General features: G+C 38.7%; 3 protein-coding genes across 3 annotated transcripts; all 3 read right to left on the reverse strand.

The window, feature by feature from the left end:
- Window positions 1-6,887: 6,887 nt before the first annotated feature.
- LOC143109233 (tubulin alpha-4A chain-like) lies at window positions 6,888-9,269 on the reverse strand. The gene is made up of 4 exons (XM_076271888.1): window positions 9,251-9,269; window positions 8,728-8,997; window positions 8,483-8,631; window positions 6,888-7,865 (listed from the first exon to the last, which is right to left on the reverse strand). Exons 1-4 carry the CDS (start codon window positions 9,267-9,269, stop codon window positions 6,888-6,890), a joined length of 1,416 nt encoding a protein of 471 aa, XP_076128003.1.
- A 6,245-nt stretch (window positions 9,270-15,514) lies between these two features.
- LOC143109234 (tubulin alpha-4A chain-like) lies at window positions 15,515-17,896 on the reverse strand. The gene is made up of 4 exons (XM_076271889.1): window positions 17,878-17,896; window positions 17,355-17,624; window positions 17,110-17,258; window positions 15,515-16,492 (listed from the first exon to the last, which is right to left on the reverse strand). Exons 1-4 carry the CDS (start codon window positions 17,894-17,896, stop codon window positions 15,515-15,517), a joined length of 1,416 nt encoding a protein of 471 aa, XP_076128004.1.
- A 4,353-nt stretch (window positions 17,897-22,249) lies between these two features.
- On the reverse strand, window positions 22,250-23,982 carry LOC143109947 (tubulin alpha-1B chain-like). Its single transcript, XM_076272753.1, has 2 exons — window positions 23,838-23,982; window positions 22,250-23,227 (listed from the first exon to the last, which is right to left on the reverse strand). Exons 1-2 carry the CDS (start codon window positions 23,838-23,840, stop codon window positions 22,250-22,252), a joined length of 981 nt encoding a protein of 326 aa, XP_076128868.1. The 5' UTR covers window positions 23,841-23,982.
- Between the last annotated feature and the right edge of the window lie 3,177 nt (window positions 23,983-27,159).

Here is a 27,159-nt window from a genome sequence, read left to right on the forward strand (position 1 = left end):
TCATCTGTCAGGAAATATCAAGTCAGACCTTCACAAACCCACATTTTTATTTACATTTGCTCAAAAGCCAAACAACTATTTCAAATAGGACACTACTCACCTATAACTGATGGCTCCAAGTCAACAAATATGGACCTAGGAACATACTTCCCAGGACCAGTCTCACTGAAAAAGGTGCCAAAGGAGGAGTCCAGTAGAGTTTTGCTATCATCAGTAGCTGTTCCGTCTGGGCAGATACCATGTTCCAAGCAGTACAATTCCCAACACGAGTTTCCAATCTGCACACCAGCTTGGCCAACATGGACAGAAATGCACTCCCTCTGTAAAATGATCAAGAAAATATATGAAAACCAACCATCATGACAAATACCTGGCCCATCACACAAGTCAAACAGTAAGCCTAACTTATAAGTAAGAGGCACTCACCATTCTTCAAATAATAATCTAAAAAGTCTGTCCAAAACGCAGGCTCCTCCAAATGCACCTTCACCAAATAATCAATAAATACTTGCATTAGGCTTCTTTTAATAATAATTTCAAAAAAGCTCCACGAAGAACCTAAAGAAACTGTTAAATGTTAAAAAAGAACATTAGTTAAAACTGTAATGTCTCTGACAACTTACCTGTTACGTAAACAAACATGAAAGACCACCTCTGGGTCTGTGTGATATATAGTGATGGTTGGGTATAAGGCCTGGCTTCCAATTAGCACCTCTTGTCCAATGTCTGATTGGCTAATTGATTTACTTTTTTAAGACTCACTCACCTAGTTAGTAGGCCTAATAGGACACCGTGCACAGGATACAGGTCTTTAAGCTAAAATTGACGGTTTGTTCTAACTTAAGGGCCGTTCACACCAAGAATGATAACTATAACGTTAACTATAAAAAAAAATATTGTTCTTGTTAATATGAATGATGACGTTCACATATAAACTATGAACGATAACGACATGAAGAACAATATTGTTGGGGATCACTTTCAGATCGATTTTGAAAACGATAAAAAGCTAACAGCCAATCAGAACCCATCACATTTTAGCCATCACAAGGAGATAATTTGCTTATCGTTGGTCAGTCAGTGTGGACGTTTTTATCGTTATGGGTTATAGTTATTGTTTCTGGTGTGAACGGCCCTTTAAATTCTTCACACAATACAACAGACCACCTTTTCACCTTTGCTTCAGTTTACAATGCCATAAATAGTCTTTTGTGTTGAAAGCATTGCCATTTATATAATTATATAAAGACATGAGACAGTGGTTCACACAAGAATAAACTTATCAGCATTATCAGACCATTGCTGGAGCACATGCACATAACCAAATGTGCACAAACACATGCCACACACACAAACAGCATCAGCAACACCACCTATTGCTATGAAACAGTTGAATAAATTCTTACCTTAAATGCTGTTATTTTATCGGCTTGGATGTTACAATTTCAGCTATACTGTATTTGAAAGCGATAAAAAAACTTGCAAAATACTAGAGAATCCATCTTTTCCATCTTTCCAATCCATCTTTATTAAATAAATCATCATCTTCTATAGCTGCAGTATGAGAAGCGTGTGTGGTTCAGATGCTGTGTTCAGCAGCTACAGCAAGCACAGGGGGGAAATGCATGTTGGGTTCAGTTTATGTGTTCAGCAGCTACAGCCAATAAACACAAGGGCACACTTGTGGGTAGACTTTTACGGAAATTTCTTTTGGTCCCGGGGGAGACTACATCTGCCTGTACACGCATCTGCCTGTAGATGATGGTGTTGAGCAAAGGGTACAGATGATGTTGAAATGTATTTACTTCATTTTAACAAAGCTCACAAACAGGCACTCATGCACACACGCATGTACACACATAGATACATGCATGCACACACACTAGGGCTGTCACTTTAAAATCGAATATCGATATTGAAATCGATTTGGCTAGGTAAAATGAGTTTCAAAAATGAAAAATCGATTTTAACATGTGTAATATGCTAATTTTTGTTTGATCATTTCAAACATAAAACTAAAATAACTAATAAATCCAAAAATTAAAGATTTCTGAATGAAGGCTAAGCATTGCCATTAGTTTATGCACTTGCAATAGCCTAAATCAGAAAAACACATGCACCAAGCTGATAATGATTTGCAAAATGGAGGGCAATAGCTTTTTTATGGCTGTATGAAGTTGACCAAATATTTGCGTGAAAGTATGCAGGCTGCTTTCTAGCTGACCAAATGCCCGAACCTGAAATTGGAAAAGGAAAAATATGAATAACGCTATCCTTAGTGTTCCTAGGTGGTAGAAAGGTGTTAAATGTTTCCACCAATTTTATTCCTGCAGGCGCCCTTATGCTATGACGAAATCGTAAATGCCATGTTGTAGCAATTATTTGTTTAGTTTTTGCGTTTGTTTAAACAAAATGTTATGGCAGCAAAGTCTCTAATTGTTTTTGAAAATGAACAAAACACCAAAAAAACATCTTCTGATCAATCGCTCCTGTGTCATACATCTGTCGCCCTCTTCAGACGTGCTCCTTGTCACTGGATTGGCCTATATTTAGCCTTGAAACATAAACATTTGGTTTTCATTTTCCATTTGTACATTTAATAAAGGCCCCATAGAAAGTATGACCATTTTGCTCAAATACTTGTTTCTCCAAGCTCCCTGCTCCCCATGCTAATAGAACCTGACCCAAGTTATCCTGTTCCATGTGTAGGCCGCAAACACTGGAAGCCATGCGGACGCTATGTTCTTGCTTCAAGGTAGACACAGATGTGTTTTGACTGTTGATTGGCTAGGTGTGTAGGCCTTGAGCTCTGCCAGGTCCTGCTTTGAGGCCACCATATGCACCATATGTTGTCTCGCAGTGACAACACTGACAGAGTTGAAGCATATCGGTTAAATTCATACTTGGGGGCCAGTTTAGCAAGTTGTAATCTTACCAACAGCAGTGAATGTATCAAACTGTTGATGCTATGACGCACTAAGCTCTTAATAGGACACAGTGTTATAGGCGACAACACTTTAGCTAAGGGAATAATCTTGCAGCCTTGCTGCAGATCATAAGGGGGAGTCTGATTAAGAGTAGTCTGATAACATAGACATCTAGCTCTTGCAGTGTATCAAGTTATGATTAAAGATAGCTTTTTCTTTCATGGAGGATGAGATGTTGTTGATGTTGACTTCACTACACTGAACTAGTATTGAACTAATAGGTTCATATGTTTATTAACAACACAACCACTGCAGTTTTTATATTGGTATTATTATTTTCTTCTCTTCATTGACATGGAAAATGTTTTACAACTGTTTTACAGTAATGCAATAAAATAAAACACAACTTTGCATTTGTTTCAGGCGTTCAGAATATGTTCAGAATAAAGGTCTTACCAAGTTCTTTAAAACATGCCTTTAGGCCTGCTTTAAACAATGTGGAAAAAGGTTAAGATAATTTAGCTTTGCTGTATGATAAACAATTCTTGATATGAGGCACACAAAGAAAAAAAAAGAGTATCCATGAAGATCATGATCATTTGAATTTATATTTCATTGCTAATTACTAATTTGGTGACTGACCATAGCAGTATTGCAATTGAAATCTTTTTAATAATGTTAGTTGAAACTTAGGAAGCACTACCGGGGCCTTACATATACATATTATGTATATCTCTGTGTTTTTTTTATTTTTTTATTTATTTATTTATTTTTTATTGGTGTTTACAACATAGAGGACAGACAAGTAAACAACGGTAATGAAAACAAACAAACAAACAAACAAACAACATTAACCAAAATCATACACAAACAAACAAATAAGCATACATATTTTAACTATATAACCCAGTCATGTTCATATTTAAGCTGTAAATTAACTCCATGACATGAACAGAAAAATAGCAGAGTATGACACATTGTGGCAACAGATAGATTCTTATCCATAACTATCAGAATAAAAATAAATAATAAAAACAAAATTATTGATCTTTATCCCATTTTTTCGTGATAGCTATTTTTCTCCAATCATCTAATTGTGGTTTTCTTTTATTTTTTATCATGTTCTTAGTCATTAAATAATGGTGTTTTAGAAACATGATGAATGGTTCCAATGTAATACATTTTTCTTTTTTTAAAATAAATTTTTTTCCAAGGAGCACAATAATGTTTAACAGCATATTTTGTTCTTCCTGCAAACCCCAAATTATATTGATTGTTGTTATTGGTAAGTCAAGTCCTTGCTCAGACAGCCAAGCTGCCACCTTGCGCCAGAAAAGCATGACATCTGGACAATACCAAAACAAATGCATGGTGTCTTCCTCTTCTTCACCACAGTATCTACACATATTGTCTTCATTTATTCTCCAAATCTTTAACATTTTCTTTGTTGGTAGAATCTTGTAGAAAATTTTAACTTGAAAGGCCCATACATATGTTGAACAGGATGATTTGTACAGATTCTTAAAGACATCTAACCAAGGAAGTGGAGTATCAAAAATACTTTCCCAGTAGTCTTGAAAATAATATGGAGAAATTGCAGTATTTTTAAAAAATAAAAAGAAGCTGTACATGTCAAAATTTACTTTTTTATGCCCCAACCATTTATAATTGTTAATAGCCGGACGGCAGACACCTAGGTTTGCATTTGAATCAAGTAGTGCTATTTTCCAAGATGAAGGGATTGCTGATAACAACTGGAAATACTGTAGTTTTGGACAAAAGTCTCCATATATTGACACAAAGGATTCATAACTAAGAAATTGTCCTTTACTATTCAATATGTCATTTACAAAAAGTACATTATTATCTAAAAATGACTGCCAATATACAGGTTTTTTGTCTATGCAGATATTAGAATTAAGCCACAATATCTGTTGTTTAATCTCTAATGTATTATTTGGCATAGAGAACTGAAAGCAAAACCACATAGACAAAGAGTTTCTGAAAAAAGGGGAAAGATTAGGAAAAATTTGGTTCAGGGTTACTTTTGATTCCTGGCCTAGCTGAAAAAATGGATATAACTTACCTACTGATGTGCCACATTGAGCTATGAATAATTTAGATGAAAACCAGTGTTGATTATTATATAATCGTTGAATCCAACGATTCTCTGTGTTATATTTCAGGTGCAATCAGTGGTCAAAAAGGGGGAGCCTTACAGACTCTACTTTTTTCTTTTTTCTTTTGTCTATTGCTTTTTTCCCCTTGAACTGTTTGGTTATTGTTTTTATCACTAGTACTCTGTGGTATGTAAACTTTTTTGCACAGCCTGTGAGAAATCAAGACAATCAGGGCCACTTTTATACATGTAACCATGTTGATTCATTTCTTTTATTGGGTTCTATTTGAGAATTGTTGAGACATTTCTTATGTGTTTTGGTTTTATATTCAGCTTTGCCCAACTATTATACACATGGTAAAAAGACACAATTACTGCATTACTCTCAGTTCATTAGTAGGCTCATTCTGATTCAATCAGATGTGTGCTATTGTGTGGTGTCAAAGGCTTCAAGTCTTTTAAAGGGGGACTTGAGAGTATTGGATTCAGAAATTATTTTTATATACGTGTGATTTAGGTCTTTTTTCGGAATAGTTTAGCGGGATGGACCAAATATATTCTTTTTGGTTTACTAGCTCCTGTTCTGATTGTCATGATAGTTTGTTTTTGATTTACTGTGGTTGTTATTGTACACCAATCATGTGTAGTTATTTTTCTTGACTGACTGACTGACTGAAATCAGTTAAATCATGTACCTGCTTATTTGGATCTGACTAACTTGAATGAAACAATTGTATAATCTTTTATATTTTATATAGTGGCAATATTTGATGAAATGTTCCAGCCATAACGTCTGAAAAAGGGGGACTGAGAGAAAGTGGAATAGAACTTTATGTCCAATATGTGGTTTAATGTTCTGCATTTCTCATTAGTGGGTCACTTTAATACTAAAAGTATGATTCTATTTAATGACTATGATATCTGTACTGTCCCTGTGTATATCTGTGTGTGACTGTATTTAGAGATAAGCGGGAATATTATGACTTTAGTGTTTCACTGTTCTGCATGGCTGCGTCAGTAGCCATCTGCTCCGGATTGCCAGGTTGCCACTAATCAGAGTGTTTCCTTGTAGTCCACGTGAGATGGGATGACCAACACCATCTCCCATCAGCCTGGAAGGATACTTAAACCTTAACTATTTCCTTGTCTAGTTAGAGTAGCTGATGGATCTTTAGGTGAAGTCATGCGGTCTCTCCCTTGATGCACATCATTGTAAATAAACTCTGTTCCTGATTTTTCATACTAATGGTCTGACTGGGTCTCTATTAAAACTATGGTATCAAAATTACCATCAGTAGGTATGTGCCTAGACTCAGTTTTATACACCGAAATAACACCCAAATTATGAAAATGATCAAAATGTGTTTTGTGTGTTCAGATGTCTTGCATTAAAGGAGGAACACTGAGAGTTCACACAGATCTCCATTTGGAGGTCACCGACTACTGTTGGTATGAAAAAGGAAAAAAAAAAAAAAAAAAAAAAAAAAAAAATCAGTTTTACCTAGCTTGAGTTGCTACACTCAGCAGCTAACCCAGCCAGGCAGCTACAGCACTACACTCTGGGGGGGATATAAATGGGAGCTCAGAGACATGCCCACAGAGTGTAGTGCTGTAGCTGCCTGGCTGTGTAAATGTCATTTGAAATTCTTGTGCTTGATATTGCAATATACCATAGGGGTGTCAGGTAATGCAGTAAATTACACTCACAATATCATATGCAGTCCTCAGTTGATTTTTTTCTGTATTACTTCAGGGGGATAAAGATTCAGACAACCCATATATATTTGCAATACCAACATTTATTAGTTAAACTGACATACAAATAAATAACCTTAGAAACTCTAGTACTCTTCTTCCTCTTCTTCACCATCCTCTGCTGAGTCTGCCCCAACTTCCTCATAGTCCTTCTCCAGTGCAGCCATGTCTTCTCTGGCCTCACTGAACTCCCCCTCTTCCATGCCCTCACCCACATACCAGTGCACAAAGGCCCTCTTGGCGTACATCAGGTCAAACTTATGGTCCAGGCGAGCCCAGGCCTCAGCGATGGCAGTCGTGTTACTCAGCATACAAACGGCCCTCTGCACCTTGGCCAAGTCACCGCCTGGTACCACCGTTGGCGGCTGGTAGTTGATGCCTACCTTGAAGCCAGTGGGGCACCAGTCAACAAACTGGATGGATCGGCGGGCCTTGATGGCAGCAATGGCACCGTTGACGTCTTTGGGTACCACGTCCCCACGGTACAGTAAGCAGCAGGCCATGTACTTACCACGCCTTGGGTCACACTTCACCATCTGATTAGCTGGCTCAAAACAAGCATTTGTGATCTCAGGCACAGAGAGCTGCTCATGGTATGCCTTTTCCGCAGAGATTATTGGAGAGTAGGTGACCAGGGGGAAGTGAATGCGGGGGTAGGGAACAAGGTTAGTTTGGAACTCCGTGAGATCCACATTCAGAGCCCCATCAAAGCGTAGAGATGCAGTGATAGACGAGACGATCTGGGCGACAAGGCGATTCAGATTGGTGTAAGAGGGACGCTCAATGTCAAGGTTGCGCTTGCAAATATCAAAAATGGCCTCGTTGTCCACCATGAAGGAACAGTCAGAGTGCTCTAGAGTGGTGTGGGTCGTGAGGATGGAGTTGTAGGGCTCCACTACAGCAGTGGACACCTGGGGAGCAGGGTACACCGAGAACTCCAGCTTGGACTTCTTGCCGTAGTCCACAGACAGACGCTCCATCAGCAGGGAGGTGAAGCCAGAGCCAGTGCCTCCTCCAAAGCTGTGGAAGATGAGGAATCCCTGGAGACCCGAGCACTGGTCGGTCTGAGACACAAATTCAGTAGTCACATTCTGCACCATAAATTAGAAACTCTGAACTCCTAGAGATAATGCAAACAAAGACAAAGTGGATTTTCTGCAACAAACTAGAAAAACATCAAACACACCCTGTTATGATTCTCAAACAATCCTACCCCTTACAGACATAATGTAGAGCAGGGGTCACCAACCTTTTTTCCTCCGAGCGCTACTTTGACAAAATGAACATGGCCGAAAGCCTTTTATGTCAATAGTAGCATTCCATGTATTTACATAGCTGACCTCCACCCAAAACTGCTGAATAAGATATGCTTTTTAAAGGTTAATTTCAACTCCTCTACCTTCTCTCTTTGTAGACTGAATTTTAACATGTTTCTCAAGTGACTGGGTTCTACATCTTCCTCAAACCTTTTGGAGAGCTACTTAAAGGGGGGGGGCGGGTGCTGGTAGCTCACAAGCTACCTGTTGGAGACCTGTGATGTAGAGGCCTCAAATGAGGAATCACACTAAATGGGGGATCACCAAAAACATGTGCACACCAATACTAAAGATACTGAATGCAAGGAAATATGTTGACCAATCTTTGAAAAGTTGAGCAAGCAACTGTTAATCTGGTCACCTACCATTTTACGAATCCTGTCCAGGACCGGATCCACAATTTCTTTTCCAATGGTGTAGTGACCACGAGCGTAGTTGTTGGCTGCATCCTCTTTACCACTAATCAACTGCTCCGGATGGTACAGCTGACGGTAGGACCCATTACGGATCTCATCTGTCAGGAAATATCAAGTCAGACCTTCACAAACCCACATTTTTATTCACATTTGCTCAAAAGCCAAACAACTATTTCAAATAGGACACTACTCACCTATAACTGATGGCTCCAAGTCAACAAATATGGACCTAGGAACATACTTCCCATGACCAGTCTCACTGAAAAAGGTGCCAAAGGAGGAGTCCAGTAGAGTTTTGCTATCATCAGCAGCTGTTCCGTCTGGGCAGATACCATGTTCCAAGCAGTACAATTCCCAACACGAGTTTCCAATCTGCACACCAGCTTGGCCAACATGGACAGAAATGCACTCCCTCTGTAAAATGATCAAGAAAATATATGAAAACCGACCATCATGACAAATACCTGGCCCATCACCCAAGTCAAACAGTAAGCCTAACTTATAAGTAAGAGGCACTCACCATTCTTCAAATAATAATCTAAAAAGTCTGTCCAAAACGCAGGCTCCTCCAAATGCACCTTCACCAAATAATCAATAAATACTTGCATTAGGCTTCTTTTAATAATAATTTCAAAAAAGCTCCACGAAGAACCTAAAGAAACTGTTAAATGTTAAAAAAGAACATTAGTTAAAACTGTAATGTCTCTGACAACTTACCTGTTACGTAAACAAACATGAAAGACCACCTCTGGGTCTGTGTGATATATAGTGATGGTTGGGTATAAGGCCTGGCTTCCAATTAGCACCTCTTGTCCAATGTCTGATTGGCTAATTGATTTACTTTTTTAAGACTCACTCACCTAGTTAGTAGGCCTAATAGGACACCGTGCACAGGATACAGGTCTTTAAGCTAAAATTGACGGTTTGTTCTAACTTAAGGGCCGTTCACACCAAGAATGATAACTATAACGTTAACTATAAAAAAAAATATTGTTCTTGTTAATATGAATGATGACGTTCACATATAAACTATGAACGATAACGACATGAAGAACAATATTGTTGGGGATCACTTTCAGATCGATTTTGAAAACGATAAAAAGCTAACAGCCAATCAGAACCCATCACATTTTAGCCATCACAAGGAGATAATTTGCTTATCGTTGGTCAGTCAGTGTGGACGTTTTTATCGTTATGGGTTATAGTTATTGTTTCTGGTGTGAACGGCCCTTTAAATTCTTCACACAATACAACAGACCACCTTTTCACCTTTGCTTCAGTTTACAATGCCATAAATAGTCTTTTGTGTTGAAAGCATTGCCATTTATATAATTATATAAAGACATGAGACAGTGGTTCACACAAGAATAAACTTATCAGCATTATCAGACCATTGCTGGAGCACATGCACATAACCAAATGTGCACAAACACATGCCACACACACAAACAGCATCAGCAACACCACCTATTGCTATGAAACAGTTGAATAAATTCTTACCTTAAATGCTGTTATTTTATCGGCTTGGATGTTACAATTTCAGCTATACTGTATTTGAAAGCGATAAAAAAACTTGCAAAATACTAGAGAATCCATCTTTTCCATCTTTCCAATCCATCTTTATTAAATAAATCATCATCTTCTATAGCTGCAGTATGAGAAGCGTGTGTGGTTCAGATGCTGTGTTCAGCAGCTACAGCAAGCACAGGGGGGAAATGCATGTTGGGTTCAGTTTATGTGTTCAGCAGCTACAGCCAATAAACACAAGGGCACACTTGTGGGTAGACTTTTACGGAAATTTCTTTTGGTCCCGGGGGAGACTACATCTGCCTGTACACGCATCTGCCTGTAGATGATGGTGTTGAGCAAAGGGTACAGATGATGTTGAAATGTATTTACTTCATTTTAACAAAGCTCACAAACAGGCACTCATGCACACACGCATGTACACACATAGATACATGCATGCACACACACTAGGGCTGTCACTTTAAAATCGAATATCGATATTGAAATCGATTTGGCTAGGTAAAATGAGTTTCAAAAATGAAAAATCGATTTTAACATGTGTAATATGCTAATTTTTGTTTGATCATTTCAAACATAAAACTAAAATAACTAATAAATCCAAAAATTAAAGATTTCTGAATGAAGGCTAAGCATTGCCATTAGTTTATGCACTTGCAATAGCCTAAATCAGAAAAACACATGCACCAAGCTGATAATGATTTGCAAAATGGAGGGCAATAGCTTTTTTATGGCTGTATGAAGTTGACCAAATATTTGCGTGAAAGTATGCAGGCTGCTTTCTAGCTGACCAAATGCCCGAACCTGAAATTGGAAAAGGAAAAATATGAATAACGCTATCCTTAGTGTTCCTAGGTGGTAGAAAGGTGTTAAATGTTTCCACCAATTTTATTCCTGCAGGCGCCCTTATGCTATGACGAAATCGTAAATGCCATGTTGTAGCAATTATTTGTTTAGTTTTTGCGTTTGTTTAAACAAAATGTTATGGCAGCAAAGTCTCTAATTGTTTTTGAAAATGAACAAAACACCAAAAAAACATCTTCTGATCAATCGCTCCTGTGTCATACATCTGTCGCCCTCTTCAGACGTGCTCCTTGTCACTGGATTGGCCTATATTTAGCCTTGAAACATAAACATTTGGTTTTCATTTTCCATTTGTACATTTAATAAAGGCCCCATAGAAAGTATGACCATTTTGCTCAAATACTTGTTTCTCCAAGCTCCCTGCTCCCCATGCTAATAGAACCTGACCCAAGTTATCCTGTTCCATGTGTAGGCCGCAAACACTGGAAGCCATGCGGACGCTATGTTCTTGCTTCAAGGTAGACACAGATGTGTTTTGACTGTTGATTGGCTAGGTGTGTAGGCCTTGAGCTCTGCCAGGTCCTGCTTTGAGGCCACCATATGCACCATATGTTGTCTCGCAGTGACAACACTGACAGAGTTGAAGCATATCGGTTAAATTCATACTTGGGGGCCAGTTTAGCAAGTTGTAATCTTACCAACAGCAGTGAATGTATCAAACTGTTGATGCTATGACGCACTAAGCTCTTAATAGGACACAGTGTTATAGGCGACAACACTTTAGCTAAGGGAATAATCTTGCAGCCTTGCTGCAGATCATAAGGGGGAGTCTGATTAAGAGTAGTCTGATAACATAGACATCTAGCTCTTGCAGTGTATCAAGTTATGATTAAAGATAGCTTTTTCTTTCATGGAGGATGAGATGTTGTTGATGTTGACTTCACTACACTGAACTAGTATTGAACTAATAGGTTCATATGTTTATTAACAACACAACCACTGCAGTTTTTATATTGGTATTATTATTTTCTTCTCTTCATTGACATGGAAAATGTTTTACAACTGTTTTACAGTAATGCAATAAAATAAAACACAACTTTGCATTTGTTTCAGGCGTTCAGAATATGTTCAGAATAAAGGTCTTACCAAGTTCTTTAAAACATGCCTTTAGGCCTGCTTTAAACAATGTGGAAAAAGGTTAAGATAATTTAGCTTTGCTGTATGATAAACAATTCTTGATATGAGGCACACAAAGAAAAAAAAAGAGTATCCATGAAGATCATGATCATTTGAATTTATATTTCATTGCTAATTACTAATTTGGTGACTGACCATAGCAGTATTGCAATTGAAATCTTTTTAATAATGTTAGTTGAAACTTAGGAAGCACTACCGGGGCCTTACATATACATATTATGTATATCTCTGTGTTTTTTTTATTTTTTTATTTATTTATTTATTTTTTATTGGTGTTTACAACATAGAGGACAGACAAGTAAACAACGGTAATGAAAACAAACAAACAAACAAACAAACAACATTAACCAAAATCATACACAAACAAACAAATAAGCATACATATTTTAACTATATAACCCAGTCATGTTCATATTTAAGCTGTAAATTAACTCCATGACATGAACAGAAAAATAGCAGAGTATGACACATTGTGGCAACAGATAGATTCTTATCCATAACTATCAGAATAAAAATAAATAATAAAAACAAAATTATTGATCTTTATCCCATTTTTTCGTGATAGCTATTTTTCTCCAATCATCTAATTGTGGTTTTCTTTTATTTTTTATCATGTTCTTAGTCATTAAATAATGGTGTTTTAGAAACATGATGAATGGTTCCAATGTAATACATTTTTCTTTTTTTAAAATAAATTTTTTTCCAAGGAGCACAATAATGTTTAACAGCATATTTTGTTCTTCCTGCAAACCCCAAATTATATTGATTGTTGTTATTGGTAAGTCAAGTCCTTGCTCAGACAGCCAAGCTGCCACCTTGCGCCAGAAAAGCATGACATCTGGACAATACCAAAACAAATGCATGGTGTCTTCCTCTTCTTCACCACAGTATCTACACATATTGTCTTCATTTATTCTCCAAATCTTTAACATTTTCTTTGTTGGTAGAATCTTGTAGAAAATTTTAACTTGAAAGGCCCATACATATGTTGAACAGGATGATTTGTACAGATTCTTAAAGACATCTAACCAAGGAAGTGGAGTATCAAAAATACTTTCCCAGTAGTCTTGAAAATAATATGGAGAAATTGCAGTATTTTTAAAAAATAAAAAGAAGCTGTACATGTCAAAATTTACTTTTTTATGCCCCAACCATTTATAATTGTTAATAGCCGGACGGCAGACACCTAGGTTTGCATTTGAATCAAGTAGTGCTATTTTCCAAGATGAAGGGATTGCTGATAACAACTGGAAATACTGTAGTTTTGGACAAAAGTCTCCATATATTGACACAAAGGATTCATAACTAAGAAATTGTCCTTTACTATTCAATATGTCATTTACAAAAAGTACATTATTATCTAAAAATGACTGCCAATATACAGGTTTTTTGTCTATGCAGATATTAGAATTAAGCCACAATATCTGTTGTTTAATCTCTAATGTATTATTTGGCATAGAGAACTGAAAGCAAAACCACATAGACAAAGAGTTTCTGAAAAAAGGGGAAAGATTAGGAAAAATTTGGTTCAGGGTTACTTTTGATTCCTGGCCTAGCTGAAAAAATGGATATAACTTACCTACTGATGTGCCACATTGAGCTATGAATAATTTAGATGAAAACCAGTGTTGATTATTATATAATCGTTGAATCCAACGATTCTCTGTGTTATATTTCAGGTGCAATCAGTGGTCAAAAAGGGGGAGCCTTACAGACTCTACTTTTTTCTTTTTTCTTTTGTCTATTGCTTTTTTCCCCTTGAACTGTTTGGTTATTGTTTTTATCACTAGTACTCTGTGGTATGTAAACTTTTTTGCACAGCCTGTGAGAAATCAAGACAATCAGGGCCACTTTTATACATGTAACCATGTTGATTCATTTCTTTTATTGGGTTCTATTTGAGAATTGTTGAGACATTTCTTATGTGTTTTGGTTTTATATTCAGCTTTGCCCAACTATTATACACATGGTAAAAAGACACAATTACTGCATTACTCTCAGTTCATTAGTAGGCTCATTCTGATTCAATCAGATGTGTGCTATTGTGTGGTGTCAAAGGCTTCAAGTCTTTTAAAGGGGGACTTGAGAGTATTGGATTCAGAAATTATTTTTATATACGTGTGATTTAGGTCTTTTTTCGGAATAGTTTAGCGGGATGGACCAAATATATTCTTTTTGGTTTACTAGCTCCTGTTCTGATTGTCATGATAGTTTGTTTTTGATTTACTGTGGTTGTTATTGTACACCAATCATGTGTAGTTATTTTTCTTGACTGACTGACTGACTGAAATCAGTTAAATCATGTACCTGCTTATTTGGATCTGACTAACTTGAATGAAACAATTGTATAATCTTTTATATTTTATATAGTGGCAATATTTGATGAAATGTTCCAGCCATAACGTCTGAAAAAGGGGGACTGAGAGAAAGTGGAATAGAACTTTATGTCCAATATGTGGTTTAATGTTCTGCATTTCTCATTAGTGGGTCACTTTAATACTAAAAGTATGATTCTATTTAATGACTATGATATCTGTACTGTCCCTGTGTATATCTGTGTGTGACTGTATTTAGAGATAAGCGGGAATATTATGACTTTAGTGTTTCACTGTTCTGCATGGCTGCGTCAGTAGCCATCTGCTCCGGATTGCCAGGTTGCCACTAATCAGAGTGTTTCCTTGTAGTCCACGTGAGATGGGATGACCAACACCATCTCCCATCAGCCTGGAAGGATACTTAAACCTTAACTATTTCCTTGTCTAGTTAGAGTAGCTGATGGATCTTTAGGTGAAGTCATGCGGTCTCTCCCTTGATGCACATCATTGTAAATAAACTCTGTTCCTGATTTTTCATACTAATGGTCTGACTGGGTCTCTATTAAAACTATGGTATCAAAATTACCATCAGTAGGTATGTGCCTAGACTCAGTTTTATACACCGAAATAACACCCAAATTATGAAAATGATCAAAATGTGTTTTGTGTGTTCAGATGTCTTGCATTAAAGGAGGAACACTGAGAGTTCACACAGATCTCCATTTGGAGGTCACCGACTACTGTTGGTATGAAAAAGGAAAAAAAAAAAAAAAAAAAAAAAAAAAAAATCAGTTTTACCTAGCTTGAGTTGCTACACTCAGCAGCTAACCCAGCCAGGCAGCTACAGCACTACACTCTGGGGGGGATATAAATGGGAGCTCAGAGACATGCCCACAGAGTGTAGTGCTGTAGCTGCCTGGCTGTGTAAATGTCATTTGAAATTCTTGTGCTTGATATTGCAATATACCATAGGGGTGTCAGGTAATGCAGTAAATTACACTCACAATATCATATGCAGTCCTCAGTTGATTTTTTTCTGTATTACTTCAGGGGGATAAAGATTCAGACAACCCATATATATTTGCAATACCAACATTTATTAGTTAAACTGACATACAAATAAATAACCTTAGAAACTCTAGTACTCTTCTTCCTCTTCTTCACCATCCTCTGCTGAGTCTGCCCCAACTTCCTCATAGTCCTTCTCCAGTGCAGCCATGTCTTCTCTGGCCTCACTGAACTCCCCCTCTTCCATGCCCTCACCCACATACCAGTGCACAAAGGCCCTCTTGGCGTACATCAGGTCAAACTTATGGTCCAGGCGAGCCCAGGCCTCAGCGATGGCAGTCGTGTTACTCAGCATACAAACGGCCCTCTGCACCTTGGCCAAGTCACCGCCTGGTACCACCGTTGGCGGCTGGTAGTTGATGCCTACCTTGAAGCCAGTGGGGCACCAGTCAACAAACTGGATGGATCGGCGGGCCTTGATGGCAGCAATGGCACCGTTGACGTCTTTGGGTACCACGTCCCCACGGTACAGTAAGCAGCAGGCCATGTACTTACCACGCCTTGGGTCACACTTCACCATCTGATTAGCTGGCTCAAAACAAGCATTTGTGATCTCAGGCACAGAGAGCTGCTCATGGTATGCCTTTTCCGCAGAGATTATTGGAGAGTAGGTGACCAGGGGGAAGTGAATGCGGGGGTAGGGAACAAGGTTAGTTTGGAACTCCGTGAGATCCACATTCAGAGCCCCATCAAAGCGTAGAGATGCAGTGATAGACGAGACGATCTGGGCGACAAGGCGATTCAGATTGGTGTAAGAGGGACGCTCAATGTCAAGGTTGCGCTTGCAAATATCAAAAATGGCCTCGTTGTCCACCATGAAGGAACAGTCAGAGTGCTCTAGAGTGGTGTGGGTCGTGAGGATGGAGTTGTAGGGCTCCACTACAGCAGTGGACACCTGGGGAGCAGGGTACACCGAGAACTCCAGCTTGGACTTCTTGCCGTAGTCCACAGACAGACGCTCCATCAGCAGGGAGGTGAAGCCAGAGCCAGTGCCTCCTCCAAAGCTGTGGAAGATGAGGAATCCCTGGAGACCCGAGCACTGGTCGGTCTGAGACACAAATTCAGTAGTCACATTCTGCACCATAAATTAGAAACTCTGAACTCCTAGAGATAATGCAAACAAAGACAAAGTGGATTTTCTGCAACAAACTAGAAAAACATCAAACACACCCTGTTATGATTCTCAAACAATCCTACCCCTTACAGACATAATGTAGAGCAGGGGTCACCAACCTTTTTTCCTCCGAGCGCTACTTTGACAAAATGAACATGGCCGAAAGCCTTTTATGTCAATAGTAGCATTCCATGTATTTACATAGCTGACCTCCACCCAAAACTGCTGAATAAGATATGCTTTTTAAAGGTTAATTTCAACTCCTCTACCTTCTCTCTTTGTAGACTGAATTTTAACATGTTTCTCAAGTGACTGGGTTCTACATCTTCCTCAAACCTTTTGGAGAGCTACTTAAAGGGGGGGGGCGGGTGCTGGTAGCTCACAAGCTACCTGTTGGAGACCTGTGATGTAGAGGCCTCAAATGAGGAATCACACTAAATGGGGGATCACCAAAAACATGTGCACACCAATACTAAAGATACTGAATGCAAGGAAATATGTTGACCAATCTTTGAAAAGTTGAGCAAGCAACTGTTAATCTGGTCACCTACCATTTTACGAATCCTGTCCAGGACCGGATCCACAATTTCTTTTCCAATGGTGTAGTGACCACGAGCGTAGTTGTTGGCTGCATCCTCTTTACCACTAATCAACTGCTCCGGATGGTACAGCTGACGGTAGGACCCATTACGGATCTCATCTGTCAGGAAATATCAAGTCAGACCTTCACAAACCCACATTTTTATTCACATTTGCTCAAAAGCCAAACAACTATTTCAAATAGGACACTACTCACCTATAACTGATGGCTCCAAGTCAACAAATATGGACCTAGGAACATACTTCCCATGACCAGTCTCACTGAAAAAGGTGCCAAAGGAGGAGTCCAGTAGAGTTTTGCTATCATCAGCAGCTGTTCCGTCTGGGCAGATACCATGTTCCAAGCAGTACAATTCCCAACACGAGTTTCCAATCTGCACACCAGCTTGGCCAACATGGACAGAAATGCACTCCCTCTGTAAAATGATCAAGAAAATATATGAAAACCGACCATCATGACAAATACCTGGCCCATCACCCAAGTCAAACAGTAAGCCTAACTTATAAGTAAGAGGCACTCACCATTCTTCAAATAATAATCTAAAAAGTCTGTCCAAAACGCAGGCTCCTCCAAATGCACCTTCACCAAATAATCAATAAATACTTGCATTAGGCTTCTTTTAATAATCATTTCAAAAAAGCTCCACGAAGAACCTAAAGAAACTGTTAAATGTTAAAAAAGAACATTAGTTAAAACTGTAATGTCTCTGACAACTTACCTGTTACGTAAACAAACATGAAAGACCACCTCTGGGTCTGTGTGATATATAGTGATGGTTGGGTATAAGGCCTGGCTTCCAATTAGCACCTCTTGTCCAATGTCTGATTGGCTAATTGATTTACTTTTTTAAGACTCACTCACCTAGTTAGTAGGCCTAATAGGACACCGTGCACAGGATACAGGTCTTTAAGCTAAAATTGACGGTTTGTTCTAACTTAAAGGCCGTTCACACCAAGAATGATAACTATAACATTAACTATAAAAAAAAATATTGTTCTTGTTAATATGAATGATGACGTTCACATATAAACTATGAACGATAACGACATGAAGAACAATATTGTTGGGGATCACTTTCAGATCGATTTTGAAAACGATAAAAAGCTAACAGCCAATCAGAACCCATCACATTTTAGCCATCACAAGGAGATAATTTGCTTATCGTTGGTCAGTCAGTGTGGACGTTTTTATCGTTATGGGTTATAGTTATTGTTTCTGGTGTGAACGGCCCTTTAAATTCTTCACACAATACAACAGACCACCTTTTCACCTTTGCTTCAGTTTACAATGCCATAAATAGTCTTTTGTGTTGAAAGCATTGCCATTTATATAATTATATAAAGACATGAGACAGTGGTTCACACAAGAATAAACTTATCAGCATTATCAGACCATTGCTGGAGCACATGCACATAACCAAATGTGCACAAACACATGCCACACACACAAACAGCATCAGCAACACCACCTATTGCTATGAAACAGTTGAATAAATTCTTACCTTAAATGCTGTTATTTTATCGGCTTGGATGTTACAATTTCAGCTATACTGTATTTGAAAGCGATAAAAAAACTTGCAAAATACTAGAGAATCCATCTTTTCCATCTTTCCAATCCATCTTTATCAAATAAATCATCATCTTCTATAGCTGCAGTATGAGAAGCGTGTGTGGTTCAGATGCTGTGTTCAGCAGCTACAGCAAGCACAGGGGGGAAATGCATGTTGGGTTCAGTTTATGTGTTCAACAGCTACAGCCAATAAACACAAGGGCACACTTGTGGGTAGACTTTTACGGAAATTTCGTTTGGTCCCGGGGGAGACTACATCTGCCTGTACACGCATCTGCCTGTAGATGATGGTGTTGAGCAAAGGGTACAGATGATGTTGAAATGTATTTACTTCATTTTAACAAAGCTCACAAACAGGCACTCATGCACACACGCATGTACACACATAGATACATGCATGCACACACACTAGGGCTGTCACTTTAAAATCGAATATCGATATTGAAATCGATTTGGCTAGGTAAAATGAGTTTCAAAAATGAAAAATCGATTTTAACATGTGTAATAGGCTAATTTTTGTTTGATCATTTCAAACATAAAACTAAAATAACTAATAAATCCAAAAATTAAAGATTTCTGAATGAAGGCTAAGCATTGCCATTAGTTTATGCACTTGCAATAGCCTAAATCGGAAAAACACATGCACCAAGCTGATAATGATTTGCAAAATGGAGGGCAATAGCTTTTTTATGGCTGTATGAAGTTGACCAAATATTTGCGTGAAAGTATGCAGGCTGCTTTCTAGCTGACCAAATGCCCGAACCTGAAATTGGAAAAGGAAAAATATGAATAACGCTATCCTTAGTGTTCCTAGGTGGTAGAAAGGTGTTAAATGTTTCCACCAATTTTATTCCTGCAGGCGCCCTTATGCTATGACGAAATCGTAAATGCCATGTTGTAGCAATTATTTGTTTAGTTTTTGCGTTTGTTTAAACAAAATGTTATGGCAGCAAAGTCTCTAATTGTTTTTGAAAATGAACAAAACACCAAAAAAACACAGTTTAGCAAGTTGTAATCTTACCAACAGCAGTGAATGTATCAAATTGTTGATGCTATGACGCACTAAGCTCTTAATAGGACACAGTGTTATAGGCGACAACACTTTAGCTAAGGGAATAATCTTGCAGCCTTGCTGCAGATCATAAGGGGGAGTCTGATTAAGAGTAGTCTGATAACATAGACATCTAGCTCTTGCAGTGTATCAAGTTATGATTAAAGATAGCTTTTTCTTTCATGGAGGATGAGAGGTTGTTGATGTTGACTTCACTACACTGAACTAGTATTGAACTAATAGGTTCATATGTTTATTAACAACACAACCACTGCAGTTTTTATATTGGTATTATTATTTTCTTCTCTTCATTGACATGGAAAATGTTTTACAACTGTTTTACAGTAATGCAATAAAATAAAACACAACTTTGCATTTGTTTCAGGCGTTCAGAATATGTTCAGAATAAAGGTCTTACCAAGTTCTTTAAAACATGCCTTTAGGCCTGCTTTAAACAATGTGGAAAAAGGTTAAGATAATTTAGCTTTGCTGTATGATAAACAATTCTTGATATGAGGCACACAAAGAAAAAAAAAGAGTATCCATGAAGATCATGATCATTTGAATTTATATTTCATTGCTAATTACTAATTTGGTGACTGACCATAGCAGTATTGCAATTGAAATCTTTTTAATAATGTTAGTTGAAACTTAGGAAGCACTACCGGGGCCTTACATATACATATTATGTATATCTCTGTGTTATATTTCAGGTGCAATCAGTGGTCAAAAAGGGGGAGCCTTACAGACTCTACTTTTTTCTTTTTTCTTTTGTCTATTGCTTTTTTCCCCTTGAACTGTTTGGTTATGGTTTTTATCACTAGTACTCTGTGGTATGTAAACTTTTTTGCACAGCCTGTGAGAAATCAAGACAATCAGGGCCACTTTTATACATGTAACCATGTTGATTCATTTATTTTATTGGGTTCTATTTGAGAATTGTTGAGACATTTCTTATGTGTTTTGGTTTTATATTCAGCTTTGCCCAACTATTATACACATGGTAAAAAGACACAATTACTGCATTACTCTCAGTTCATTAGTAGGCTCATTCTGATTCAATCAGATGTGTGCTATTGTGTGGTGTCAAAGGCTTCAAGTCTTTTAAAGGGGGACTTGAGAGTATTGGATTCAGAAATTATTTTTATATACGTGTGATTTAGGTCTTTTTTCGGAATAGTTTAGCGGGATGGACCAAATATATTCTTTTTGGTTTACTAGCTCCTGTTCTGATTGTCATGATAGTTTGTTTTTGATTTACTGTGGTTGTTATTGTACACCAATCATGTGTAGTTATTTTTCTTGACTGACTGACTGAAATCAGTTAAATCATGTACCTGCTTATTTGGATCTGACTAACTTGAATGAAACAATTGTATAATCTTTTATATTTTATATAGTGGCAATATTTGATGAAATGTTCCAGCCATAAAGTCTGAAAAAGGGGGACTGAGAGAAAGTGGAATAGAACTTTATGTCCAATATGTGGTTTAATGTTCTGCATTTCTCATTAGTGGGTCACTTTAATACTAAAAGTATGATTCTATGTAATGACTATGATATCTGTACTGTCCCTGTGTATATCTGTGTGTGACTGTATTTAGAGATAAGCGGGAATATTATGACTTTAGTGTTTCACTGTTCTGCATGGCTGCGTCAGTAGCCATCTGCTCCGGATTGCCAGGTTGCCACTAATCAGAGTGTTTCCTTGTAGTCCACGTGAGATGGGATGACCAACACCATCTCCCATCAGCCTGGAAGGATACTTAAACCTTAACTATTTCCTTGTCTAGTTAGAGTAGCTGATGGATCTTTAGGTGAAGTCATGTGGTCTCTCCCTTGATGCACATCATTGTAAATAAACTCTGTTCCTGATTTTTCATACTAATGGTCTGACTGGGTCTCTATTAAAACTATGGTATCAAAATTACCATCAGTAGGTATGTGCCTAGACTCAGTTTTATACACCGAAATAACACCCAAATTATGAAAATGATCAAAATGTGTTTTGTGTGTTCAGATGTCTTGCATTAAAGGAGGAACACTGAGAGTTCGCACAGATCTCCATTTGGAGGTCACCGACTACTGTTGGTATGAAAAAGGAAAAAAAAAAAAAAAAATCAGTTTTACCTAGCTTGAGTTGCTACACTCAGCAGCTAACCCAGCCAGGCAGCTACAGCACTACACTCTGGGGGGGATATAAATGGGAGCTCAGAGACATGCCCACAGAGTGTAGTGCTGTAGCTGCCTGGCTGTGTAAATGTCATTTGAAATTCTTGTGCTTGATATTGCAATATACCATAGGGGTGTCAGGTAATGCAGTAAATTACACTCACAATATCATATGCAGTCCTCAGTTGATTTTCTTCTGTATTACTTCAGGGGGATAAAGATTCAGACAACCCATATATATTTGCAATACCAACATTTATTAGTTAAACTGACATACAAATAAATAACCTTAGAAACTCTAGTACTCTTCTTCCTCTTCTTCACCATCCTCTGCTGAGTCTGCCCCAACTTCCTCATAGTCCTTCTCCAGTGCAGCCATGTCTTCTCTGGCCTCACTGAACTCCCCCTCTTCCATGCCCTCACCCACATACCAGTGCACAAAGGCCCTCTTGGCGTACATCAGGTCAAACTTATGGTCCAGGCGAGCCCAGGCCTCAGCGATGGCAGTCGTGTTACTCAGCATACAAACGGCCCTCTGCACCTTGGCCAAGTCACCTCCTGGCACCACCGTTGGCGGCTGGTAGTTGATGCCCACCTTGAAGCCAGTGGGGCACCAGTCAACAAACTGGATGGATCGGCGGGCCTTGATGGCAGCAATGGCACCGTTGACGTCTTTGGGTACCACGTCCCCACGGTACAGCACGCAGCAGGCCATGTACTTACCACGCCTTGGGTCACACTTCACCATCTGATTTGCTGGCTCAAAACAAGCATTTGTGATCTCAGGCACAGAGAGTTGCTCATGGTATGCCTTTTCCGCAGAGATTATTGGCGCGTAGGTGACCAGGGGGAAGTGAATACGGGGGTAGGGAACAAGGTTAGTTTGGAACTCAGTAAGATCCACATTCAGAGCCCCATCAAAGCGTAGAGATGCAGTGATAGACGAGACGATCTGGGCGACAAGACGATTCAGATTGGTGTAGGAGGGACGCTCAATGTCAAGGTTGCGCTTGCAAATATCAAAAATGGCCTCGTTGTCCACCATGAAGGCACAGTCAGAGTGCTCTAGAGTGGTGTGGGTCGTGAGGATGGAGTTGTAGGGCTCCACTACAGCAGTGGACACCTGGGGAGCAGGGTAGACGGAGAACTCCAGCTTGGACTTCTTGCCGTAGTCCACAGACAGACGCTCCATCAGCAGGGAGGTGAAGCCAGAGCCAGTGCCTCCTCCAAAGCTGTGGAAGATGAGGAATCCCTGGAGACCCGAGCACTGGTCGGTCTGAGACACAAATTCAGTAGTCACATTCTGCACCATAAATTAGAAACTCTGAACTCCTAGAGATAATGCAAACAAAGACCAAGTGGATTTTCTGCAACAAACTAGAAAAACATCAAACACACCCTGTTATGATTCTCAAACAATCCTACCCCTTACAGACATAATGTAGAGCAGGGGTCACCAACCTTTTTTCCTCTGAGCGCTACTTTGACAAAATGAACATGGCCGAAAGCCTTTTATATCAATAGTAGCATTCCATGTATTTACATAGCTGACCTCCACCCAAAACTGCTGAATAAGATATGCTTTTTAAAGGTTAATTTCAACTCCTCTACCTTCTCTCTTTGTAGACTGAATTTTAACATGTTTCTCAAGTGACTGGGTTCTACATCTTCCTCAAACCTTTTGGAGAGCTACTTAAAGGGGGGGGATGGTAGCTCACAAGCTACCTGTTGGAGACCTGTGATGTAGAGGCCTCAAATGAGGAATCACACTAAATGGGGGATCACCAAAAACATGTGCACACCAATACTAAAGATACTGAATGCAAGGAAATATGTTGACCAATCTTTGAAAAGTTGAGCAAGCAACTGTTAATCTGGTCACCTACCATTTTACGAATCCTGTCCAGGACCGGATCCACAATTTCCTTTCCAATGGTGTAGTGACCACGAGCGTAGTTGTTGGCTGCATCCTCTTTACCACTAATCAACTGCTCCGGATGGTACAGCTGACGGTAGGACCCATTACGGATCTCATCTGTCAGGAAATATCAAGTCAGACCTTCACAAACCCACATTTTTATTTACATTTGCTCAAAAGCCAAACAACTATTTCAAATAGGACACTACTCACCTATAACTGATGGCTCCAAGTCAACAAATATGGACCTAGGAACATACTTCCCAGGACCAGTCTCACTGAAAAAGGTGCCAAAGGAGGAGTCCAGTAGAGTTTTGCTATCATCAGCAGCTGTTCCGTCTGGGCAGATACCATGTTCCAAGCAGTACAATTCCCAACACGAGTTTCCAATCTGCACACCAGCTTGGCCAACATGGACAGAAATGCACTCCCTCTGTAAAATGATCAAGAAAATATATGAAAACCCACCATCATGACAAATACCTGGCCCATCACCCAAGTCAAACAGTAAGCCTAACTTATAAGTAAGAGGCACTCACCATTCTTCAAATAATAATCTAAAAAGTCTGTCCAAAACGCAGGCTCCTCCAAATGCACCTTCACCAAATAATCAATAAATACTTGCATTAGGCTTCTTTTAATAATAATTTCAAAAAAGCTCCACGAAGAACCTAAAGAAACTGTTAAATGTTAAAAAAGAACATTAGTTAAAACTGTAATGTCTCTGACAACTTACCTGTTACGTAAACAAACATGAAAGACGACCTCTGGGTCTGTGTGATATATAGTGATGGTTGGGTATAAGGCCTGGCTTCCAATTAGCACCTCTTGTCCAATGTCTGATTGGCTAATTGATTTACCTTTTTAAGACTCACTCACCTAGTTAGTAGGCCTAATAGGACACCTTGCACAGGATACAGGTCTTTAAGCTAAAATTGACGGTTTGTTCTAACTTAAGGGCCGTTCACACCAAGAATGATAACTATAACGTTAACTATAAAAAAAAATATTGTTCTTGTTAATATGAATGATGACGTTCACATATAAACTATGAACGATAACGACATGAAGAACAATATTGTTGGGGATCACTTTCAGATCGATTTTGAAAACGATAAAAAGCTAACAGCCAATCAGAACCCATCACATTTTAGCCATCACAAGGAGATAATTTGCTTATCGTTGGTCAGTCAGTGTGGACGTTTTTATCGTTATGGGTTATAGTTATTGTTTCTGGTGTGAACGGCCCTTTAAATTCTTCACACAATACAACAGACCACCTTTTCACCTTTGCTTCAGTTTACAATGCCATAAATAGTCTTTTGTGTTGAAAGCATTGCCATTTATATAATTATATAAAGACATGAGACAGTGGTTCACACAAGAATAAACTTATCAGCATTATCAGACCATTGCTGGAGCACATGCACATAACCAAATGTGCACAAACACATGCCACACACACAAACAGCATCAGCAACACCACCTATTGCTATGAAACAGTTGAATAAATTCTTACCTTAAATGCTGTTATTTTATCGGCTTGGATGTTACAATTTCAGCTATACTGTATTTGAAAGCGATAAAAAAACTTGCAAAATACTAGAGAATCCATCTTTTCCATCTTTCCAATCCATCTTTATCAAATAAATCATCTTCTATAGCTGCAGTATGAGAAGCGTGTGTGGTTCAGATGCTGTGTTCAGCAGCTACAGCAAGCACAGGGGGGAAATGCATGTTGGGTTCAGTTTATGTGTTCAGCAGCTACAGCCAATAAACACAAGGGCACACTTGTGGGTAGACTTTTACGGAAATTTCGTTTGGTCCCGGGGGAGACTACATCTGCCTGTACACGCATCTGCCTGTAGATGATGGTGTTGAGCAAAGGGTACAGATGATGTTGAAATGTATTTACTTCATTTTAACAAAGCTCACAAACAGGCACTCATGCACACACGCATGTACACACATAGATACATGCATGCACACACACTAGGGCTGTCACTTTAAAATCGAATATCGATATTGAAATCGATTTGGCTAGGTAAAATGAGTTTCAAAAATGAAAAATCGATTTTAACATGTGTAATAGGCTAATTTTTGTTTGATCATTTCAAACATAAAACTAAAATAACTAATAAATCCAAAAATTAAAGATTTCTGAATGAAGGCTAAGCATTGCCATTAGTTTATGCACTTGCAATAGCCTAAATCGGAAAAACACATGCACCAAGCTGATAATGATTTGCAAAATGGAGGGCAATAGCTTTTTTATGGCTGTATGAAGTTGACCAAATATTTGCGTGAAAGTATGCAGGCTGCTTTCTAGCTGACCAAATGCCCGAACCTGAAATTGGAAAAGGAAAAATATGAATAACGCTATCCTTAGTGTTCCTAGGTGGTAGAAAGGTGTTAAATGTTTCCACCAATTTTATTCCTGCAGGCGCCCTTATGCTATGACGAAATCGTAAATGCCATGTTGTAGCAATTATTTGTTTAGTTTTTGCGTTTGTTTAAACAAAATGTTATGGCAGCAAAGTCTCTAATTGTTTTTGAAAATGAACAAAACACCAAAAAAACATCTTCTGATCAATCGCTCCTGTGTCATACATCTGTCGCCCTCTTCAGACGTGCTCCTTGTCACTGGATTGGCCTATATTTAGCCTTGAAACATAAACATTTGGTTTTCATTTTCCATTTGTACATTTAATAAAGGCCCCATAGAAAGTATGACCATTTTGCTTAAATACTTGTTTCTCCAAGCTCCCTGCTCCCCATGCTAATAGAACCTGACCCAAGTTATCCTGTTCCATGTGTAGGCCGCAAACACTGGAAGCCATGCGGACGCTATGTTCTTGCTTCAAGGTAGACACAGATGTGTTTTGACTGTTGATTGGCTAGGTGTGTAGGCCTTGAGCTCTGCCAGGTCCTGCTTTGAGGCCACCATATGCACCATATGTTGTCTCGCAGTGACAACACTGACAGAGTTGAAGCATATCGGTTAAATTCATACTTGGGGGCCAGTTTAGCAAGTTGTAATCTTACCAACAGCAGTGAATGTATCAAATTGTTGATGCTATGACGCACTAAGCTCTTAATAGGACACAGTGTTATAGGCGACAACACTTTAGCTAAGGGAATAATCTTGCAGCCTTGCTGCAGATCATAAGGGGGAGTCTGATTAAGAGTAGTCTGATAACATAGACATCTAGCTCTTGCAGTGTATCAAGTTATGATTAAAGATAGCTTTTTCTTTCATGGAGGATGAGAGGTTGTTGATGTTGACTTCA

The sequence above is a fragment of the Alosa pseudoharengus genome, unplaced genomic scaffold (assembly GCF_046254945.1).
Source record: "Alosa pseudoharengus isolate Yale_2024_CS ecotype anadromous, Long Island Sound unplaced genomic scaffold, YU_APseudo_1.1 YU_APseudo_1.1_scf_7, whole genome shotgun sequence".
In the NCBI taxonomy this organism is placed as follows: domain Eukaryota; kingdom Metazoa; phylum Chordata; class Actinopteri; order Clupeiformes; family Clupeidae; genus Alosa; species Alosa pseudoharengus.

Excerpts from the sequence above, each read along its gene's own strand:
- LOC143109233 (XM_076271888.1), bottom strand. Across the intron at positions 8,632-8,727 it reads CTTGGAGCCATCAGTTATAG|ATGAGATCCGTAATGGGTCC; the intron begins GTGAGTAGTGTC and ends ATTTCCTGACAG. Across the intron at positions 7,866-8,482 it reads TGGACAGGATTCGTAAAATG|ACCGACCAGTGCTCGGGTCT; the intron begins GTAGGTGACCAG and ends TTTGTGTCTCAG.
- LOC143109234 (XM_076271889.1), bottom strand. Across the intron at positions 17,259-17,354 it reads CTTGGAGCCATCAGTTATAG|ATGAGATCCGTAATGGGTCC; the intron begins GTGAGTAGTGTC and ends ATTTCCTGACAG. Across the intron at positions 16,493-17,109 it reads TGGACAGGATTCGTAAAATG|ACCGACCAGTGCTCGGGTCT; the intron begins GTAGGTGACCAG and ends TTTGTGTCTCAG.